Below are 20,689 nucleotides of genomic sequence, written 5' to 3' on the forward strand. Positions count from 1 at the left end.
TGGGCTACAAGCAATTCTGGAATTTTTTGATTGTGCTGGGGACGTTTTTTTTCAATAGATGTTGAACAGGCCTAGTAGGTTCTGCATTTTGCTACTTACGGATAAGGACTGGTCTGGGATGTGACCATCAGTGTCAGTCTTAGCTGCTCTTTCTGTGTGCTGACAGGGCAGAACAAAGGCTTGTTGTAATCCAAAGGTAAGTAAAATGCATCTGGGTAAATAAGTTTGATATCTAATTCTGTAGTTAAAAGTGATAATGTTACCAGCAAGCAGTTAGATACTGTTCATAAATACATATATGCACATACAGGTATATTTGCATGTGTATCTGTATATACGTATCATTTTACCATTGATGAATAGCTCGAACTTTTCAGGAATCCTAAGAAATTTGTGAACCCTGAAATAAAAACGAAGGCATGACTGAGAATGTATTTAAAGCTGTCCTGAACAAAAATTGGAAAAAACATTATTAAGACACCATGTCTTAAAAAACCCTGCATCTCAACATACATCATGCTGGATGGTCCAGAGATGATCAGGTTATTTGAGGAAAAAATACACTGTTGGAGAGTCCCCAGATTGTTGTCTTTTTGGTTTTTTTTTTTTTATTAGATAAGAGAAAAACCTTAAAACTGATTAACCATGTGTAAGGATCACATAACTTGATAACATGATCGATCACCAAAACTGGCAATAACTAGTAACATACATAGAGCCATCTGTAGATTGGATATATGGAACTGTAGAAACCTGAGTTACACAAATGACCTGTACCTTCACATCTGTGTATGCAGGCAGAAATCATCATTTTGTTATCCTCTACTATACCGCTCGTTATGTAAGTAGTGTATTTTTCTGGCACTGGAGCTTCTCTTGACTTCAGAAGATCTAGTTCAAGGACTGAAGTTGGAAGAAATCTGTACAGTCTTTAGTGTTCTGAAGGTTTAGTTCTTTAACCAGGCTTTATTGCAAAATCAGAGGAATGCCAAAAGTTAGTGTCCCACTAACTTTTATATGTGTCTCTAGTATATATGTCTCAGAATACTGTAATCTAGAAATATAGGACGGAACTTTTTAGTCTCCCTTTCAGACAATTTAGTTAACTTCCACTTACTTTTGAATTAGCAGGTACCATACAGAAAAGTAACACTTAGGCGTTAATTCCAAGTGGCTGAAAATACTCAGCTTTGCATCAGTTTGAAATTAAAAAGATAATTGACTTATGAGGGGAATGAGAGGGAAGGCATAGCCAGCAGGTAGGTACAGCTGTGTATCCATCAATGTGGTCTTCTGAAAACAACGTATGTCTGAAATAGAGTCTAAAATGTGGGCAGTTAGTTTCCTGTTGGTTTTTAGACTGACTTCCTCAGCTGGGTGAGGAAGCGGGAGAGCAGATTTATGTTCAGGAGCCCTGAAAACCTCACCGGTGATTTGGAGTTTAAAAAAAAGTAGATTCTTTGGTCATTTGCTGTTTCTTAATTGTTAAATATTTAGCTGAAACTTTTAAGTTCATCTGAAAAGGTGTTTCAGTAGGACAAACTTGAGAATTTATTTCTTACTTTTAACAACAGAGGTGTTAAGCCACAAGTTAGCCACACAGGTAATACAGGCAAGGAAATGAAGCTATGTGTACAGGCTTTTCTGTACAGGGACATACATATTGGAGCAGGCCTGAGCTGTATATGCTTTCATGACTACATATAATTAAAACCAAAAAAGGCTGGTAATCTTTCAGACGATGTATGTCAGCATACCTTGGTATTTTTAGTTAAGAGTAAGAGAACAATGAGAAAATAAACCAAAAAACCCATGTGATTTTCAGTATTTGTCCCTAAAATAGTCGTGCTGTCTCTCCAACCCATCCTGGCAGTATGTGGTGAAGAGAGTATGCCGCACTTTGTTTCAACTGTCTGACAAATTAGCTTTTGGAAATAAAAGCTAACATTTTAGCATTGATCTCTTTATAGTAGAAATAGAAAGGTGAGGAATAACATGGTCATGCTGTGTTTCATTCATTGTGTAGGCAGCACATTTTCTGTTTTGTTCAGTGACAATATGCTGTTACAGATAAAGCAATGTATTTTTCTAGTTTCCAGTGCCAAACTGAAACGAAGAAAGAATTGGTTTGGAACAACTTTCTACACGGAATTAAGTGCAGATGGAGAAATTAAGAAAACAGCAAAATCAAGTAGTTCTTCAAATCCAAAATGGGATGAGCAGCTGACAGTGTAAGTAGATTTTTTTGGTTGTTTAATACTGTTTATTAGGCAGGCATTGCAGGAAAATATTTACTAAGCTTGGCTGCCTGCATAGTTTTTTTGTGGCTGTTAATGACTAAATGTAGACATAAGATGATATTTATCTCAACTGATTTATTTTCTCAATTCTTACAGTGTTTTGAGACTATTTTTTGTACAATGTTCCTTTCATGCAGTTGCTGTGGACCATTCAAGTTTAAAATTCACCTCTAGGTGATGATGCTAACTGTAGAAATGTCATTCTCTGCTTTAAAAGGAAAAAAAAAAAATCTCAGCTGGATAAGTAGTAGTTTAGAGGAACGTCAGTTTGTCCTTTAAATGTCCTGATGAAAGGACATACACAGAAACAGTTTATTGCAAAGTGACCTTGCAACTTATTCCAATGTTTGACTTTTTTAATAATCTCATGGTTTAATTTTGTTTACCTACAAACACTTGTGCTACAAGTGTTAATATACCTGAATATGACTCTGAAGAGCTGGCAGTCTTGCACTGCACAATTTGCAAGAATGTATTATTATACCGGCAAGATTGTACTGCTTCAGATTTGGGTCTGGAAGCAGCATATCTACTATCAAGTGGCACTGTACACGGACCGGTACATTTTGCAGTGTTGACTTGTCTTTTTACAAAACTCAGCTTTGTTAGCAGTAGAAACCATGCCAGGTTCCTGTAACTTAACAGTGCTGGAGAGTGGGGAGTGTACAACATACCTAACTTTGGTAACTGTTTGCTTGGGAACACTTTACTGACTGCAGACTTGGGCTGAAGCAATTAGGGTGTTCCTGTGTCACATTTCTCATTTTTTTAGGTTTAATAGAGCTTATTAGGCCTTTGCAGCATTGTAAAAGAGAATAGTGTAGTCCTGGACCTAATAGTGATTTCCAGGAGTTATTACTAGCACTAGTACACGGCTATGAGTGTCTTCACAGAATCCAAAGTTTCTGTTGAGGAGGCAGGTTTGATTTGGGATTTTGGTGAGCTGATAAAATGAGGTAATTTGGCATACACAGTATAGCCAAACAGACTTATTCAGTCATCAGTATTAGGATCTTACATATACCAGTGATATGTTCTCCATCTATATGAGTTTTGTTTTTTTCCTTTGTCACGTAATTTACTAAGACTACCATTAGAAAGCAGCTTATTCAAAATGCAAAAATACATTTGCTCATAGGTTTCAGCAAAAACAACTCATACTGTCCAGCATGTTCAAGTGACTATAAAGCTAGCCTTGTGGTTGAAAGGGTGGGGGATTTTTTTTTAGCATTATTTTCATCAGTGTCGATATAACTTTCTGTATCCAGAACTGATGGGTATGTGGCTTTAGACTTTTTGCAGAACATCCATTCCACTCCATTATTCACAGTCAGGAGCACTCTTGCAGTACTAGATCCTGTACTATGAAACTTATTCACCAGGACCTAGCATAGCTTCCAGTTTTGCTTCTTGAGCAGGGGAGAGATCACTGCCAAAGGTTATCATAGTATTACTCTGACTGGGTCTGTTGTTTCTGCTTCCCTCCAGTTTTTACTTTAGCTTCATCATTTGATTTTTCCCCTCTGATTTCTCTGAGTATGCCTAATGTTTTTATATATATTTGTGGATTCAGAAATAATGTTTTATCAACACTTTAATGGCAAGCTGATACCTATTAAGAAGGTTCTTCCTGCTTGCAAGAAGCTGATTATTTGCTTTTCCCTTAAAAAAAAAATAAATATTTTTCTAGTGATAAATATATTTGCCACCTTTTTTCTCCACATTTAATAATGTGAGTTTTTAGTTAGAATTATGGAATAGTGAGAAATAAGGAAAATTAGTCTTTTGTAAACAGAGAGATGTGTTTTATATAACAGACTTGAGCTTTAGTGTAGGTTATTCTGGTACTCTTCAAATTCCTTATGTTATAGTAATGGACTTTAAGTTTGATCTTAGATGTAGGTATCATAGTGTTTGCAGTTCTTAGTTAAAAGTTTCCCCTTGCAGTACAAAACCTCATTTCAGTTAATTGGTATCAAGAACTACAGTAATTATAAGAAAGGAAATTAAGGTCAAATACTCCTAATAACAAGAATAAATACTTTAAAACCCGTATATATATATATTTTTTTTTTAATGTATTTTATATGCAGGAATGTGACTCCACAGACGACGCTGGAATTTAGAGTGTGGAGCCATCACACTTTAAAAGCAGATGCTTTATTAGGAAGAGCCACTGTAGACTTGAGACAAGCTTTGGAAATACACAATAGAAAATGTAAGTCACCATGAAGGGTATTTTGAGTAGAGTTGTTATTACTAATTTATATATCAAAATGGCAACCAGACTACTAACTACACATGTAATTACAACTGGCTTTCAGCTGATGTCTCGTCTCTTTTAGAGATATCTGTGCTATCGAGAGCAGTTTAAAAGTAACAATGGGATATAATAATTTTGAAACAAACATTAGAGTATGAGTTACTACAAATTAAGTAAAAATGGAAGTGATGAAATACAGTGTTTTGTGGCAAACTAATTTGCTAGAAGATCTGCTTTAGACCTGGTAAAAGAAGTCTAAGCTTTCGGAAAAGCCATCTATGTAATTCTTCATGTTTTCCTTCTTTGGAATCATTTACAGAAAGGCTGAATATTTTTTCCTCATAATATAGTTTCTCAGAAAGCAGTAGGAACCACTGATTAATGGAAGAAGCAAGAACTTTAGAGATTGTTGTATTCTGTGTAACTTCTGATTTTAGTTGTTTTTAATACAATTAAAAACAGGTCTTCCTTATCTAATTTGTATTGATTTTCTTTTTTTCATTAGTACAAGAAGATGGTGAATCCACACTTTAAATTCCACTCCAGAGTGGCAGTAGAATTCCAGCTAAGCCAGTCTCACATTTTAGATACTCATACCTGAGAGCTTTTTTTCAGCTTTCCTTCCCTTCCACCTCCCTAAAGCTTAATTTGTCTGATGCTCAGAGAATTGCAACAGAATTCAAAAGCAAGTGGGGTTTCTTCAACAGTGTTGCAAAGATTCTGCCCAGGATTCCATAGCTAGGCAGAAAAAATGTTTCCTTGTCAAGTTATAACCCCCCCCCCCCCAACCTATCAGAAGAAACCAGGGTTCTAATAATGATAGCAGAAAAAAAAAAAAGGATGTATTTTAACTATGTCTGAAAAACAGTTAATGCTTTATTACTGTATATTTAGGGGTAATAGGATCCAACAACTTGGCAAATTCTTTCAGGGAATGGTTGAGTGAGTTGTACATTGCACCAAAAGTAATATATATGCAGTGTTTGTAATATATGTGCAGTGTTTTTCATTTGGGCAAATCAGCAGTTTGATGCACACTGTACTATCCAGTAGTTCACAAGTAGAATAACTTTGTTGGTATCCCTCAGTCATTCAGATAATAGCTAATCTAAAATGCAGCAGTTGAAAGGCTCTTTACTGAAGAAAATGTAAAGGGGATGTTCTCTGAATGCAGAGAGTTTAGAATTAGTGCTGTTATTTTCTCCTGCTGAACACTACCAGTATTGAGTTGCTTCCCACACTCCTCTCAGGTTTCTTGCCAGCTCAGCTCAACTGAAGCCAACTCTTGATGTGGTCTGGGGAGATAACCTGTTAAAATAGCATAAGCTAAACCAATCACCCTTTGCAGAAAGGATGATTTATAAATATGTTAGCTTTACAATTCAGTGGTAGGTTTCTTCTTCTTTCAGATAGTAGCATTTTCCAAAATGCAGACTGCTTAATAATTCTGTAGATTTGGGAGTTTTGTGCTTGCTTCAGTGAAATACTTGAAATCCAGTGTAATATTGCAGTGGGCGTCTGCAAGTCACTATACCACTGCCCAACTACACTGTCGAACCTGCTCTTTAAAGTAAAAGCTTGGGGATATCTAGCAATAGTTTGTGGTAGTCTTCCCTGTTTTCATGTTTATTGTTCATCTAGGATACATGTTAGGAATGAAAAAAAAAAAAAAAGGAAATGCTAGTTTAATGCATCAAGTGTATGGTAAGCTTTAACTTTAGCTTGGAATGGTATCATATGGAGGGAAACATGGTGGTATAACTTGAAAAAATTATCTTTTAATCTGAGACCACAAATACTAAAAGGCCATAACCATTTTAACCTGATTAATGGGAATTCATAGCTGATTGTGTCTGGGTTTGACATATAGTTTTAAATGCTGTAGTAGTAATGATTGATTTAGAGAGAATTATGCAGCATCCACAGTATGTCTTACTTCTGTATTGCGTATGTCTCTCTAACAAATATGTGCATTGCTTATCAGTCATATGGAATTCTTTAAATGCACCATGTGCATATTTTTTGTATATCTCAATTATCTCAAAATTTCTTTTGGTGAAAATAGTTTCTAATTTAATTTTTGATTATGTAAGTATCCTCTCTGTTACTGTTCAATCCTTGGAGTTGGGATCTATGAAAATGCTAGTGAGGATTTACCAAAACTAATTAAAAAAAATGAAGGACACTGCAGTCTTTTCATTTACTTCTTCCTTAAAGTGATGTTCTTTTCAGTGGTCTCTTAGAATTAGTTTTGGAACGTGATATGAGAAATGAACATAAGCTCTGGTTGGAGAATGAGGTTCCCAGTGACTTGTAATATTTGCATGTGGAGTTCAGAAGTTGATTGACTAATCTGTCTCGTATTTGGTAGTGCATAATTTCAAAAGGGGCTTAGTGGAAACAGCAAACCTGGAAAATCATTAACAACCAAGTAATGAAGCCATGTGGATCTTATAGCATACCTGTAGAATATCCTATGTAAATGGCCAATAAATTTTTATAATAAACTGTGCCTTCACCCACATTAGATGTAAATTTAGAGAGCTCCTTAGTGACTTTTGTTGATTTGAATCGTCTGAATATTCCTCATGTTCAGTTTTGTGCAACTAAATACGCGTCATGATTTTGCCTTGAAAGTCCTTTAATGTTGTTTAAAAATTTTTTTTTTCTTTATCCCTTCTTTCCTTATCTCCCCCTACTCATCCTAACTACATTTTTAGTGGAGAAGGTGAAAGAACAGTTGAAACTCTCTTTGGAAAACAAGAGTGGCATGGTGCAAACAGGTGAACTGACAGTTGTGCTAGATGGTTTGGTTGTTGAACAAGAATCTCTTACAAATCTCAGTTCATCAGCAACAAGTAAGTTAAAATAATTAAATCAGATGGTAATATTTTGATTAAAATTTCAAACAGACATGATAGTATATTTCTGTTGAATTTGTTTCTTACTGTTCAGTAGAAGTTCAGCAAAATGGAGAGGCTGTGCATGAAAGCAGAGACGCTTCAGCAAGAAGTACATCCAGGTTGGAATTTTTTTTTTTTGGTGTGTTTTATGTTATATGAAATGTGTTAGCAAATTTATCAGTTGAAATCTTCGGGTTGCTTGTGTGTTGTTTTTTGTAGGTTTTTTTGTTTGTTTTTTTCTGAAGGCAATAGACTTTAACTGTCAAGACATAACTAGATGTTTTAGAAACATTACTTACATGATAATTACATAGTTTACCTTGAGGAGAGTTACATTTACAATTCTGTTCTTCCTCTGCTGTTAGAGTCTGCTCACCACTACTTTAGCATTACCTCTTGCATGTGTAGCCCTCTGAACATAGTTCAGCTGGCTGGAAGTCTACTAAATGCTGTGGCAGAGATTAGGGGAGCAGTGGTTCGGTGTGGTTTTGTGTACTTATTTCATTTTCTTTTGTTGTGTAAGAACCATTTCTATTCATGTGTACTACCTTGTTGCAACATACCAACTGAACAGAAGAAATAAATAAAAACTAAATTACTGTCCCTCACCCAGTTCCTTTTTAAGGTTATGATCAGGAATTTACGAGACTTGTATTGAGTTTAGGGAGGAGTATGCAGAGCACTGAAGCAAAGGGTTTGCCTGCTTCAACCTGAAGTGGCAAGAAACAGGCTTTGGGGTCAATTTAGAGCTTCATTCTTGGCTTCTGTATCTTTATTGCAGCTCCAGGACTGCCTGGACAGAAGTAGGAGTAAATTGTTTGCCCCCTCACTGCTAGTGAATCAAATAAATAGGTCAATGTTCAGATCAACTTAATGTTACTGGCCTGCTCAGTTATTTTGCAGTGAACCCCTTTCCATTTAAGTTCTTGGCAGACGCAGTAGATTGAAGAAACATACAGTTGCTATGCATTTGAATGACAGGAACACATTTGTCCTTGAACACTCGATTATTTTTTTTACTTTTTTTTAATATGTGGAAGCTTGTTCCACCATGGGTGCCCAGTATGAAGGAGTGGGTATAAAATAAAAAGTTGCTTCTTAGTTTTCGTTAGAAAGTCTGGAACTGTTCAGCATACTGATTTGAAACAGTAGTTAACAATCATTTGTTTTCATTCAGCTGTTCTTGCTGGAGGTGTGGCTTTTACTGGGTACCTGCTCTTGATCCTGGTATTTTGATGACAGCAGTTTTCCATAGAACTATCCAGCAGTTTTGATGTGAAGTTTTAAAATTAAGAGAAAAAAGTTTTAAGGTAGCTTCTCTGCATGTCTTTAGGAAGCAAATCGGCTTTGTAGTCTAGAGCTGAAAGAAATAATACTTTAATTCTCTATTTATAGTACTCCTTTGAAGTTGGGTAACTAGTTTGGTAGCATGGAAATGCTGCTTCTTCCTTTCTTACTCTGCAAAGTGGGACTTCTGTCAGATTTTCAGATTTGTTTTGTCATCTGTTTAACTTCTCTTAAATTTTTAGCCTCCTTGAGAAGATGGGGAGTTGGCATTGAATGTAATTTTCACAATATGTGTCTCTGGTGGGTGGCTTTAAGCATTTTATGACAGATTTAGGTAAAAACAGTGTAACTGAACAAGAGACTTCCTATTCCCAAGCCCTGATGCTATATTTAATTGCATGTGGCCTTATGAACACAGAGCTGTCTCTGATACCTGTCCTCACAATGTCCAATCCTGCCCATGTATAGAGAAGCTCATCTTACTTTCCTTTACTGAGGGAAATTTTGTTACTTTCTTATGTTACTGCTAGAGTAATTTTTTGAGATATGACCAAAAAAAAAACAACTGTTCCACTTGCTTAATGAGAAATAGAGTTTTCCTGCTCATAGCTGCTCTTTGAAAGGCCACTAAGGCAGTTTTGGAAGATGTGGCAGATGCAGCAGTCTGTTCAACTCAATTCTAGTATGTCATTACAAGTCAAAGATTAAGTGGAAAAGGATAATCTTATTTGTTATCTGAAATCCTCAAAACTAACATTTGCCTTTTGTTCCTTAATTGTTTTGGTGTTGTGCTTGACTTATCTAGGCTGTAAAAATTGTGTTATAAACTGTTGTGAATTTACTTCCATTTCTTTGTTTCTTTAGTGTGATTTAGTGTATGATTTGGTTTAGTTGCGTACCTGATTAACATGTTGTTTGTGGTAACCTAAAATGATCTCTTATTTTTATCAAGATCTGCGTGTGACATTTCTAATGGGGTAGACAATCAAGTACCTTCCGACTCTGTAGTACAGAATACATTCTGTGTAGAAGCTGTTAATGGAGACAGCACACCATCTCCTACTCATGCTGCAGCCAGGCGCAGAAGTACACCAGAACCAAAACCACTTGCAGCTCAGCCTGTCAACAGCACTGGTAAGAACAGGAGAATTATGAGAAAATGTTCCATTAAGCTTTTTTATCTGGTTGAAATGTATCTGAAGTTGACACACTTTGTCTATAATTTTTTGTTAGATTTCAAAAATACTGAAAGGATGTTTCTGGGTTTGAATTTATAATCCTGTGTGTCCATTTCTTTGAATTTTTCTTGAGTTAGACCCATTCTTAAATGTATTAAGTTTCATACTTCAGAACCTTCAGTAGAAATAGGCAAGCTATTAATAAACAGTAAAACAGAGACTGTCAAACTTTCTGTAATAGAGTGGGAAATGTGGGTATGATGGAAAGATAGCAGAAACAATTATGAACTTTACAAGCTAACAATTGAATTAGGCCCTATCTGAAGCTTTTCTACTTGGAGAATATTAATTCGATTCCCCTCTCTTTCCAGTTGAAGGCCAGAGGGCATATATATTATTTAGACATTGCTCCCTTTTTCTTCAGTTGCAGAGAGATCCATTTGAAATCTGTATTAGGATAGGGTAATTGCAAAAATAATTGATTTGTTCAAATAATAATATTGATGAAATCATCACTGGACTTGCACTGAGGCACTGATAGAGCAGTCTTCAACTACTGTACCAGTTAGTGGGGACTTTTTTAAGGGAAGGCATAAAACAGGTCTCCAGCATTTGTTGATGACAGACTTCTCCCTGTCCCCCACACTATACTGGGCTTAGCAGGATTGCATTTTCATGTGATGTTGCCAGAATTGCTGTTTTAGATCTCATTATTGAGGTAATCGCTGATGTAATGTTTTATAGATCTGTTTTGGAGATCAGCTTACTAAAGAGTTTACGATTTGTCAGTTACTTTGCTTCTAACTTTGTTACGTAATCCCATTCACTCCTTCATGTGGATGAATTGTGGTTATTTATTTTCTTTTTTAATGAAAGGTAAAATTTCAGTTGGCTGTTTTCCCATGAAAATAAAATTGCTGCTAAGTTAAAACAGAAGTTTAAAGAAATGTGATCAAATTGTAGTTATGTGGATTTTTTTCAGTAATACTATTTACATTTGATTAAAATAATGCACAGTCTTGACATGTCTTGATGTAGTTAACCTGTTCTGTGTGAGCTGGAAGTAGTGACAGATTATTCTGAAATAGTTGTGTTCAAAAAGCAAAGCATTTACAGATTTTACAAGTCTGCTGCTGTCTGTACAATCATGCTTATTCTGCATTATCAAGAAAATATTTACAGCCCAGTGATAATTGTTTAAAGAAACTGACTTCCTGATTTAAGTGCATTGTGTGTAATTCTTTGACCTGCTTTTCTGACCATTTAGGAAAGCAAGAAATTGCTTACATATTGCAAGTCATAAGTATAATGTAGCTATTTATTTACTTTATAACACTCTTGCAAATGAACTCTAAAATGCTGGAACAGTGGTTTGTAGCCACTAGTCTAGGGTTCAGTTTTGCAAATCTGTATTGATAAAGTTATGAGTATAGAACAGCTGTATTGGCCTCAGTCCTTAGAATTGTAGGTGGATAGTATGCTGTTAGGTTACTTGAAGTCAGTGTTGCATATTACATTTAATCTTGTAAAAAAGTAGTTCCAGCTCTGTAAGAGGTCCAAATGAGTTTAAACAGAATTGTCAGTGTGTGGTGTTGATTAGTCTTGCAGAAAATGAAAACTGTGAATGATCTTGCTCTGCTTTTAATTAATAGGGCCTTGACATTTGATAGGGTCCTACTGACTGCTGTACCTGATTTCACTTGTCTAAGACAAGATCTTGTGCTGACATACTGTTCTTTAAGCTCTGCAGGTGATTGGTATTGATGTATGGTGGGCCAAGTGAGCTTGGAAGTGTTACTTAGCCCCTTTTCCTGCTAAATCCATGCCTGCTTTAAACCTTTTATGAGATTATGATTGCTTGAGTTGGACGACATTTGTATTGTTCTTTAAAAGACAGAAATTGATTTACTTTGTGATTCTGAAATTACTTTCTTCAGTCATTGGACTATGTAAATTGCGTTAGCCAGATACTAGTTTTTACATTTTAATCCCACTTTTGGAGGGGGATTTTTTATTTTTTTTTACCCAAGTCACACACAGGTGTGTTTTGCTGAATTGTAGGGTTCTGTACCTCAACTCTGAAAAAGGAAAAGATAAAAATAATCTCTAAGAACTGCATCTTAGTTTTCTAAATTTCATGGTATTTTTTGTCTCTTCACATTTTTCTTTCATGTCATACTGATCGAGATTCTTTTTTAAAGTTGGTATAAGTTCATATCAAATAAGTTTCAAAGCAGATAAAGCAGTACTGTTTTCTAGTCCTAAGCAGATGGATACATTTGCTAATCTAAAGAGTAAAATGTAATGTTGACCAAGATATGCAGAAACTAAGGAATTACCTTAGCAGGGAAGTCTGTAAGAGTGTGGCTTGCAGACTGAGTTTTAATTACAACTTTAGCTGAGGCAGATGCATTGTGAATTTTCTCATCTTTGACAAAAATAATGCTTATGGCATATAGATGTGACTTAAACATATTCCTTTGGTGCTATTTACTACAAAAGTTAGTCATTTGAAAAATAAATCTCAGCAGATTATAATATACAAATGTTCTTATTTCCCATTTCTCAGTTAATGGTGAATCATCCTCCTCTGCACCAGAAGCTGGTAATTCTTCTGTCTCTGAGGCTCCGGTAGATTCAGTTGAAGCTCCCATGTCTTCAGATTGCACTAACACTACAGCAGAACCTCAGTCAACAACAGACACAGCAAGCTGTTCTGAAAGGCATGCTTCTGCATCACCTGTTGCGTCTGCTGGACTAGAACCTGCAGGTGCAACAGACTGTGCTCAACCTAATGCTCGAAACAGTGTAGCAGCAGATGCAGCAAAACCAAGGGAATCCTCCTCCACCTCAAGTGCATCTGCAGAGCCTGCAAGACAGCAGTCTGGTAATGCGAGTACAGAACCTTTGCCACCAGGGTATGTGGGCTTGAATTTAATGCTGGAATTGTGTTTTGTCTAAATGTGCATATGAAGAAACAGAAATTTGATTCTGTAATGGGATTGCCAAATGCAGATCTGTTTGCTGAGATAGGGTTATTTGATCTAAAATGGGGTTTGTACTGCTGCTTGTAACAGGCTAGTAGCTCTTGTCCCAGTAATGACTGATAACAAATTTGCTGAGATGGTATTGTGGTCCAAATAGACAAACTCTTGGGCATTATGGACATGAAGACTTCTCATTTGATCTATTTAGGCTTACTTGGGTCATAATTTGTTACTCCTTTGGCTCTTAAACTATGAGACTGCAGTAGGGACAAAAATGGAACTGAAATTTGATAAAATACTTGTAGGTGCTTGCTGTGTAACAATAATTTTAGAGGTAAAATTACAGATTTGAAGTGTATGTATGTGGTCGGAATAGCAAGAAACTTTTAATTCTGCTAGACTGTTAGGAACTACTACTGTGGTCCTAAACCTTAAATGAAAAATTAAAGATGTGCTCAGACATTAGATGAAAACATAGTACTTGCTCTTTAATAGATGCTTTCATTTTTGGGTGAAAAGATGTCTTCAGTAACTAATGGGAAATACTGACATTTCTGTAATATTCTAGATACTAACTATTACAGTGTTTTCTGAACAAGTAAATTATTTCTTAACCCAAAGTGTATATACCTTGTGTCATTGTAGCTAATCTTTCAGGGCCTGTCTGGTACCTGTTCTCTCTGAAGGAGGATCAGTAAGTTATTAGTGACACTTCAGTTTCTGCAGTTGGGTAAACATGAAAACAGGCACCTAAAAGGATAGAAATATTGTGTAGACATTGTTGGCAAAGAGTTACAAAGTTTTTAACTTTCAGATGCTTTGACAGTGAAGGCTCTTTATAGGTGGGAATTCCTGTGGTCATCCACACAGTCTTTTTTCAGTTAATTATATGGTTTCCCACTGAGGACAGGGTCATGAGTGCCAGTGTGCACTATGGCCACATGCATTGCTTCGTCATTCCACCCTGATCAGGTTTCTCTGGGTTGTGTTTTGTATGTGTGCTTCCCCCCTGCCCCTTCATCCCATCTAGTTCAGCCTATTATGTTTAGCTCTAGTAACTCTGTAACATATTGCTGCTCCTCTCTTCTTGTAATCTTAGCATTTAGCCTCTTGAACTGCAGAAAACATTTTGTAGGATTTTTATAGGATACCCTGTAATGGTGAGAAAATGCATGTTGAATTCTATGAGGGGCAGGCAAGGTGTTCTGTCTACCTCTTTAGATGTATAAGAAAAACATGTATCTGATGCAAGCAAGGGCATCAGCTTTTCATCTAACGTTTATCCTGGTTTCCTCTCCCATTTATAAATACTTCTGTGGCATTATTACAGTTCTCAGCAGCATGGAACTTCCGTTGTTTTATAATGTTTGGCCCTCTCCCCATCTTCAGTAAAAATTTGCTTTGCAACTAAAACTGAAAAAATAATACCCAGGGATATCAGCTGAATTACCAGGACAGGAAATAAAAAAACAGGAAAACCATATGATAGTACACATTTCAGGTTCACTGTGAAAGATGTTGTTTGTTGGATATAGGCACAGTGCTTTGAAATGTGCCTCTTTCTTTGAGAGGCATGGAGTTCAAGAGGCAAAGAATGCATCTCTTAAGTGCTTTCTGAATGAGCTTATCTTAGTATTCAAGCCTTGAGCAGATACTTAATTGCCTTTGTTTTCAGATACCTTAAACAGAATTTGAAAATGCTTGTGAATATTAATGTATGCTCATTTTGTGTACCAAGTCACTTTATGGTGATACCAGTTCAATAAGAAGTAAATTAACGTATTCTAGTGTGAGTTTTCTCTGGTGTTACAGAATGAGTTTTGGATCATAGTGTTTTTATTCAGTTCCAAGGTTCCTTTTTGGCTTAGTGGGAAGTAATTTTCACCTTGACTTACATGAAAGTCTTTTTGTCTTGAAGGTGGGAGCAAAGAAAGGATCCTCACGGTAGAACCTATTATGTTGATCACAACACGCGAACTACAACATGGGAAAGACCACAGCCCTTACCTCCTGGGTAATGTAGACTTTTTTTATTTAAATATGATAAAGGGACTTTTTGTTGTTGTTGTTTGTTTGTTTTTTTGTTTTGTTTTTTTTTTTTGGTGTAGGAAAAATGCCAGCTTTTGTAAGCAGCTCATTAAAACTGTGTTGTGGATCATATAGTAAGAAATTCTAGCTTTCAGATAATTTAGAATTGTATTAATTACAGCTATTATTATAGGAAAATTAGTACTGTAGTGTTGTTTGTTCTGATCATTTTTTCAAATACAGCTACTAAATTATTTTGTTCTTCATTTAAAACTTAAGCACATATGACCACCTTTACTTTGGTGGCACCAGTGCACTGGTTTCAAACCTCAAATTCCTTGCAGAGTGTTTTCTGTGAAGCCTGCCAATATTGCTTGTGGTTACAGGAATTTATGACATTAAAAATGAGGTGACAAATTGCTGAGCATGCTATTGCTTGGATTTTGTGTTTGCTCAATGTGTTTGTTGTCCTACCAGTAAGGTTGGAGACTTTAGAAATTAAATTCATGCTTGTGACTCCAGTACTTCATTCAAGTAATGTCTGGGAGTTCAGCATAAAGAGAAAATCAGTTACGGAATTAGATGTTAACATTTGGGTTTCTTAAAAGCTGGGAAAGAAGAGTCGATGATCGTGGGAGAGTTTATTATGTGGACCATAACACCAGAACAACAACGTGGCAGCGACCAACAATGGAATCAGTCAGAAACTTTGAGCAATGGCAGTCTCAACGGAATCAACTGCAGGGAGCTATGCAGCAATTTAACCAACGATACCTCTATTCGGTAAAATTTCTTACCTCAATTTTTTCATATTAAATTAGAAATGAGTACAGGTATAGGTATGCTTTTTCTTCTTTAACTTTTTCTAAAGTGCTTTTGTAACTGTTCAGCTGTGTGTGTTATGAGATGTTTGGCATCAGTAATTCAGATTCTGGTTCTGTGAAAATGTTTGTAAAAATCGTCCTTAAAGGCGAAAGTTGGTTCCCTAATTTTTGAGCCTTGTGTGCTGCATGATACTGTAAACCTTTAATGATAGTAGTAAGAAGTAAAACTAAAAAAGTCCCTTAACTGAAAGAGAATGTAAAAGCTGAGTTATGGGCATTTTGAACATTAAATGGCCTTCAAAACTATTTTAGTTATTAGGAGTCATTCATTAGTATAGGTGGCAATTTTTCTACTTTGAGCTCATTTTCAAGCTTATGCACCTGGTTCAGCTCTGGAATTTTCTACGTGGTTTTTCGTTTCTCTCGGATAGTTGCTCACTTACTGCTGTTGGAAGAAAAATACCATGAATAGTTTCAAAGAAGATAGTTCTTGAGATAATTTTTTTTTATTTTTTTTATTTGTGACTGGATAAATAGGATAGTTACATTTTTTAGAGTTAAGAATGATGGTGCCTGCATATCACTGTCACTCTAAATCAGTCCATGTTAGGAATTGTGCTTGGTCTCTGGAAAAAAAAAAAAAAGGTCCAGTCCTAGAGACTTTGATATGTAGCAAAGCTGTAGTGCTTTAAAGAAGAAACCATCGAAGTACAGGTCTGAAACAGCTTCATTGAATTACGACTCTGTGCATTCCAGACCTAACTTTGCTTTGAATTTGATGGACTTTTATTCAGGTACCCCTCTGAAGTAAAGGATGCTGCAGTATTCTTTTATTTAACAGTTTTCAGCCTCTCATCTATTTAGACCTTATATGTCATCACTAGCAATAGGAGAAACATGCATCACCATTTATCTTAAGTCCTGAAGCTGTTCAGCAGAGTCAATTTATTTCATGAAATTTGAGAAAGATAGAATGGTTGAGATTGGAAGGGACCTCTGAAAGTCATCTGGTCCAACTGCCCTGTTCAAGCAAGTTCACCTACAGCTAGTTGCCTAGTGTCCATACAGCTTTTGAATATCTCTGAGGATGGAGACTGCACAATCTCCCTGGGCAGCCCATGCCAGTGCTCATTCACCCTTACAGTGAAAAAGTGCTTCCTCATATTCAGAGGAAATGCCTGTTGCCTCAGGTCCTGACACTGGGTGCCACAGGGAAGAGCCTGGCTCCATCTTTTTGTCACCCTCCCCTAAGGTACTTGTACACATTGGTAACTTTTAATGCAAATCCAGGAATCACAGCCACTAAGCAACTTTTGTACTCATGTACTACTTTGATCAGTTGCTTAAACATCTAAGAAAACTCACACTTTTCCTGACCCAAAGACTTTTTTTTTTTTCTTCTGAGCTAGACTTATTCTCTCAGGGAATAATATAATTTTTTTAATTAAACTATGTTCCTTCCTTTAGTAATAACAACTCTTACTGAAACCCACAGACTGATTTCTTAAGATGTCCCCTCAGACTTTAGAATGATTGAATTAAGATTTGTTTGTGAGGCAGAAGATACTTTAAGGAAGAGAGATGACTGCACTGTTTACATCACTTTGGAACTCTAAGTAGTGTGTCAATTGCATAACTAGAACTAACATATTGTGGGTAAAAAATTGAAATTATATTGAAGAAATTATGGGGGTTTTGTGTGTGGTGTTGTGTGTTGGTTTTTTTTTGTTGTTGGAGTTTTGTTTTTTTTGTGGTGTGTGTTTTGTTTTTTGTTTGATGGGTTTTTTTCTTTCTTTAGTACTGCTGTATACATTTCTTCTAGAATTGTTAAGGTCAAATTAGAATTAGCTTTTCTTCCTTTGGTGACATACCAGGACTCCAGGACTCTGCCTGTATAGCAGCTTATAAGTGAGATTGTGATTTATTGCTTGGGAAAAAAATATATTGATACTTTTAGTGAGTAAGAGACTGTTTCAGTTACCTTGAATGGTCAAAGCTAAATTATGTGAAGGGAGAAAAATGGATAGTATATAGCTAATTTAGTTAATTTTATTTTTACCCCAGATAATGTACTACTTTTGCTATAGAATCTGGTTCATTCCATGGCACTGCATAGTGTTTAGGAGTGTTCTGTTAAATCTACATTAGTCAGCAGCGTGCACAAATCCTTGTACTCATTAAGAAGATCAGAAATCTCTGATTCGTGCCGCCATTCAGTTCTTTGGCAGACAGCATTTTCTTTTGTGCATTATTCTTTTTATACTCGCCACAGAGGAATCTTTGGTTACAGGGTCATTGTGACTGAATAGTTCCCAAAAGCACAAAAGGTTTGCTGCATTTGCTGCTGAGATAATGGTAATAGTCTGTTCACGTCTATTAGCTGGTAGCTGGAACAAAGAGGCAGCTTGATTTTGAGTGTAAATATTGCATTTTTTTCTGATCCTTGCTCTGTTTCTGTTTCACTGAAGCTTTTTTTTTTTTTTACTGAATTTGCTATTGTAAACTCTTAAGTGGGTTTGAGTTTTTTTGGATTTCAAATGCTGCATAAAGCAGTATTAGTAGCAAGGTGATCCTTAAGATACTGTTTAGATATGCAGTTTGATTCCCATGTAACAAAATTCCATTCTGTACAACAACAGCAGCAAAAGAAGGGAATTCTAGTATGCAAAAAATTTTAGGGGGTGGATGCTTTTAAATATAAGTCAGAGCATAAATCCTGCAGTTTGGGGGATTTCTGCTTTCTAGTTTTATTTTTCCCATGCTTTTTACTCTTGGGACCTACCTGGGGACTAATGCAAGGTTACAGTATATATGAGCTTAGCATGGTCTTACATAATAATTTCATCTGGGGTTTTGTTATTTTTTTTTCCTTTTACCCTTATTGTCTGTTGGTATAATTTTAACCATCCATGTATTTTGATGATTGCAGCTGCAGTTGCTAAAAATGACCAGGTCTGAAAATAGCCAAACATCCAGGGAAGACGTCATGTATTGAGGAAGCAAAAAACCCTGTGTTGGCAGTAATCACTGTGCTTGGAAACGTATCTTATGATAAAGCATGTTCTTCAGCAAGAACATTGTGTTTATCTGTTTATACATTCTTCTGCAAAATTTCTGTGAACTCTACATCTTTTAAGACCGCTGAGTCTCAAGTTTGCAGTAGGAAGGGAAATAGAGGGTACATTGGCTTGGAAGCCAATAGAGAGAAATGTGCAAATCGTATCTTATTATCATATAATCTGTGTTTCTTCTCAAAACCAGACTAAAAATGGCATGATGTTTTTCAGTATGAATAGTCTTCAGAACTAGTGGTAACCCTAAAACACATTAAGGAAAAAAATATGAATAATAATTGGCCTAACTGAGTATCCTCTTGTTTTTAAATAGGCTTCAATGTTGTCAGCAGAAAATGATCCACTTGGGCCTCTACCACCAGGTTGGGGTAAGTGAACTAGCTGTTGATTTCAGGAAGTGACAGTTACAGAAATTTATAATGCAGTTGTTATATAGTGTTTGTTTTTTTGTCTGTTTTTTTTTTTCTTTTTCCCTAGAAAGGAGAGTGGATTCAAATGACAGGGTGTATTTTGTAAATCATAACACAAAGACAACACAGTGGGAAGACCCTCGAACTCAAGGGTAGGTGTGTATATTGACTGTGAAATAAAAAGGTCTTGCTTAATTCTCAGATATTACGATAATGGGGGAAAAGTACTGTCTGCAATTTCTTCTGCAGTTTACAAAATGAAGACCCCCTTCCAGAGGGCTGGGAAATCAGATATACAAGAGAAGGTGTCAGATACTTTGTTGACCATAATACAAGAACCACCACCTTCAATGATCCTCGTACTGGGAAATCATCTGTGTAAGTGAGAAATCAAATATATATTTTTAATGTTTTAACTTCCTGTAGTTTAATAATGAAATCTTCTCATACTAAAAAACAATGTATACCTTTAGCTGGGATTGAGCACTAAATTATGAACAAATTGTTGTCCTATAGATTTAATCTATTTTTAAGATTTAATTTTAACCTATCACACACTTTGCTGTGCTTTTCTAAGGCTCACTAGTTTTCATATACTTTTCAAATACCAAGATTGTGATAGTTTGGTAAATCAGAGGGACAGTGAGGTAAACTGGAATATTGAACTAATGTGACTAATAGTTAATTTTTTAAAGAAACAGTAAATGATTATAATGACTATTGGTTATAGTTATGCACCCTCTAGCAACATTCATGTCTAAACAGAGTAGTTCTAAATACTTTTAAAAACTACATGCAAATCTTCTTAAAAATTGTTCAATCAGAAGAATTGACCCAGTCTGTTGTGGCTGTCTGTCATGGTTTAAACCTAACGTAGGACACTGTCTTAATGTCTTTTATGTAGGGTAGGGTTTATTTCTGATGACATGTTGATGACCTTTCATTCAAAGAGCCTATGGAGTGTTGTATTAGAAACTTGTTCATACTTCCATGAGCAGCTGAATTTATGAAGCCTAATTTAACAATCTTTGAGTGAGGACAATAAATTAAATACCTCTCTTTTAGCTGGCTTGTAATTTTTACAAAACAGGCAAAGGTTTAAAATCCCCTAGATCTCTACCTTTCTCTCTAATTTGGGAAATTGACTAGGAGGGTGGCAGAAGGACAGACTGGCTGGCCAAACCATGGACTCCATTTTTGTTTCTGATCTTACCTTACTCTAACAGTTTTTGTGTATTTTTGAAATCTGCATGCTGCTGGTTAGCATCAAAAGTACTGCTTGATGTCTGTGTGGTTAATGTATCTCAAATCTATTTCCTTACAGAAATAAAGGGCCACAGATCGCTTATGAGCGTAGCTTTAGGTGGAAACTTGCGCATTTCCGTTATTTGTGTCAGGTACTTTACTTTTTGAAACTATCTGAATTTATATTTAT

At 35.9% G+C, this 20,689-nt stretch overlaps 1 protein-coding gene across 5 annotated transcripts in view; it reads left to right on the forward strand.

The window, feature by feature from the left end:
• The window catches only part of WWP1 (WW domain containing E3 ubiquitin protein ligase 1), a 58,543-nt gene that overhangs the window by 23,867 nt on the left and 13,987 nt on the right, over positions 1-20,689 (forward strand). For 2 of the 5 annotated variants that reach the window (XM_061342846.1, XM_061342847.1), the window contains exons 3-14: positions 2,093-2,231; positions 4,394-4,518; positions 7,284-7,421; positions 7,519-7,585; positions 9,706-9,887; positions 12,501-12,849; positions 14,837-14,932; positions 15,555-15,729; positions 19,158-19,212; positions 19,322-19,406; positions 19,504-19,632; positions 20,579-20,651. In XM_061342846.1, coding sequence (XP_061198830.1) covers positions 2,093-2,231; positions 4,394-4,518; positions 7,284-7,421; positions 7,519-7,585; positions 9,706-9,887; positions 12,501-12,849; positions 14,837-14,932; positions 15,555-15,729; positions 19,158-19,212; positions 19,322-19,406; positions 19,504-19,632; positions 20,579-20,651 — 1,613 coding nt within the window. Of the gene's footprint in view, positions 1-2,091; positions 2,232-4,393; positions 4,519-7,283; positions 7,422-7,518; positions 7,586-9,705; positions 9,888-12,500; positions 12,850-14,836; positions 14,933-15,554; positions 15,730-19,157; positions 19,213-19,321; positions 19,407-19,503; positions 19,633-20,578; positions 20,652-20,689 lie in introns of those variants that run through there. The other 3 variants (XM_061342848.1, XM_061342849.1, XM_061342850.1) reach the window with 3 other exon arrangements.

The sequence above is a fragment of the Neopsephotus bourkii genome, unplaced genomic scaffold (assembly GCF_033783945.1).
Source record: "Neopsephotus bourkii isolate Nb327-2 ecotype Australia unplaced genomic scaffold, CSIRO-AGI_Nbou_v1 NB_1820, whole genome shotgun sequence".
Lineage (NCBI taxonomy): Eukaryota > Metazoa > Chordata > Aves > Psittaciformes > Psittacidae > Neopsephotus > Neopsephotus bourkii.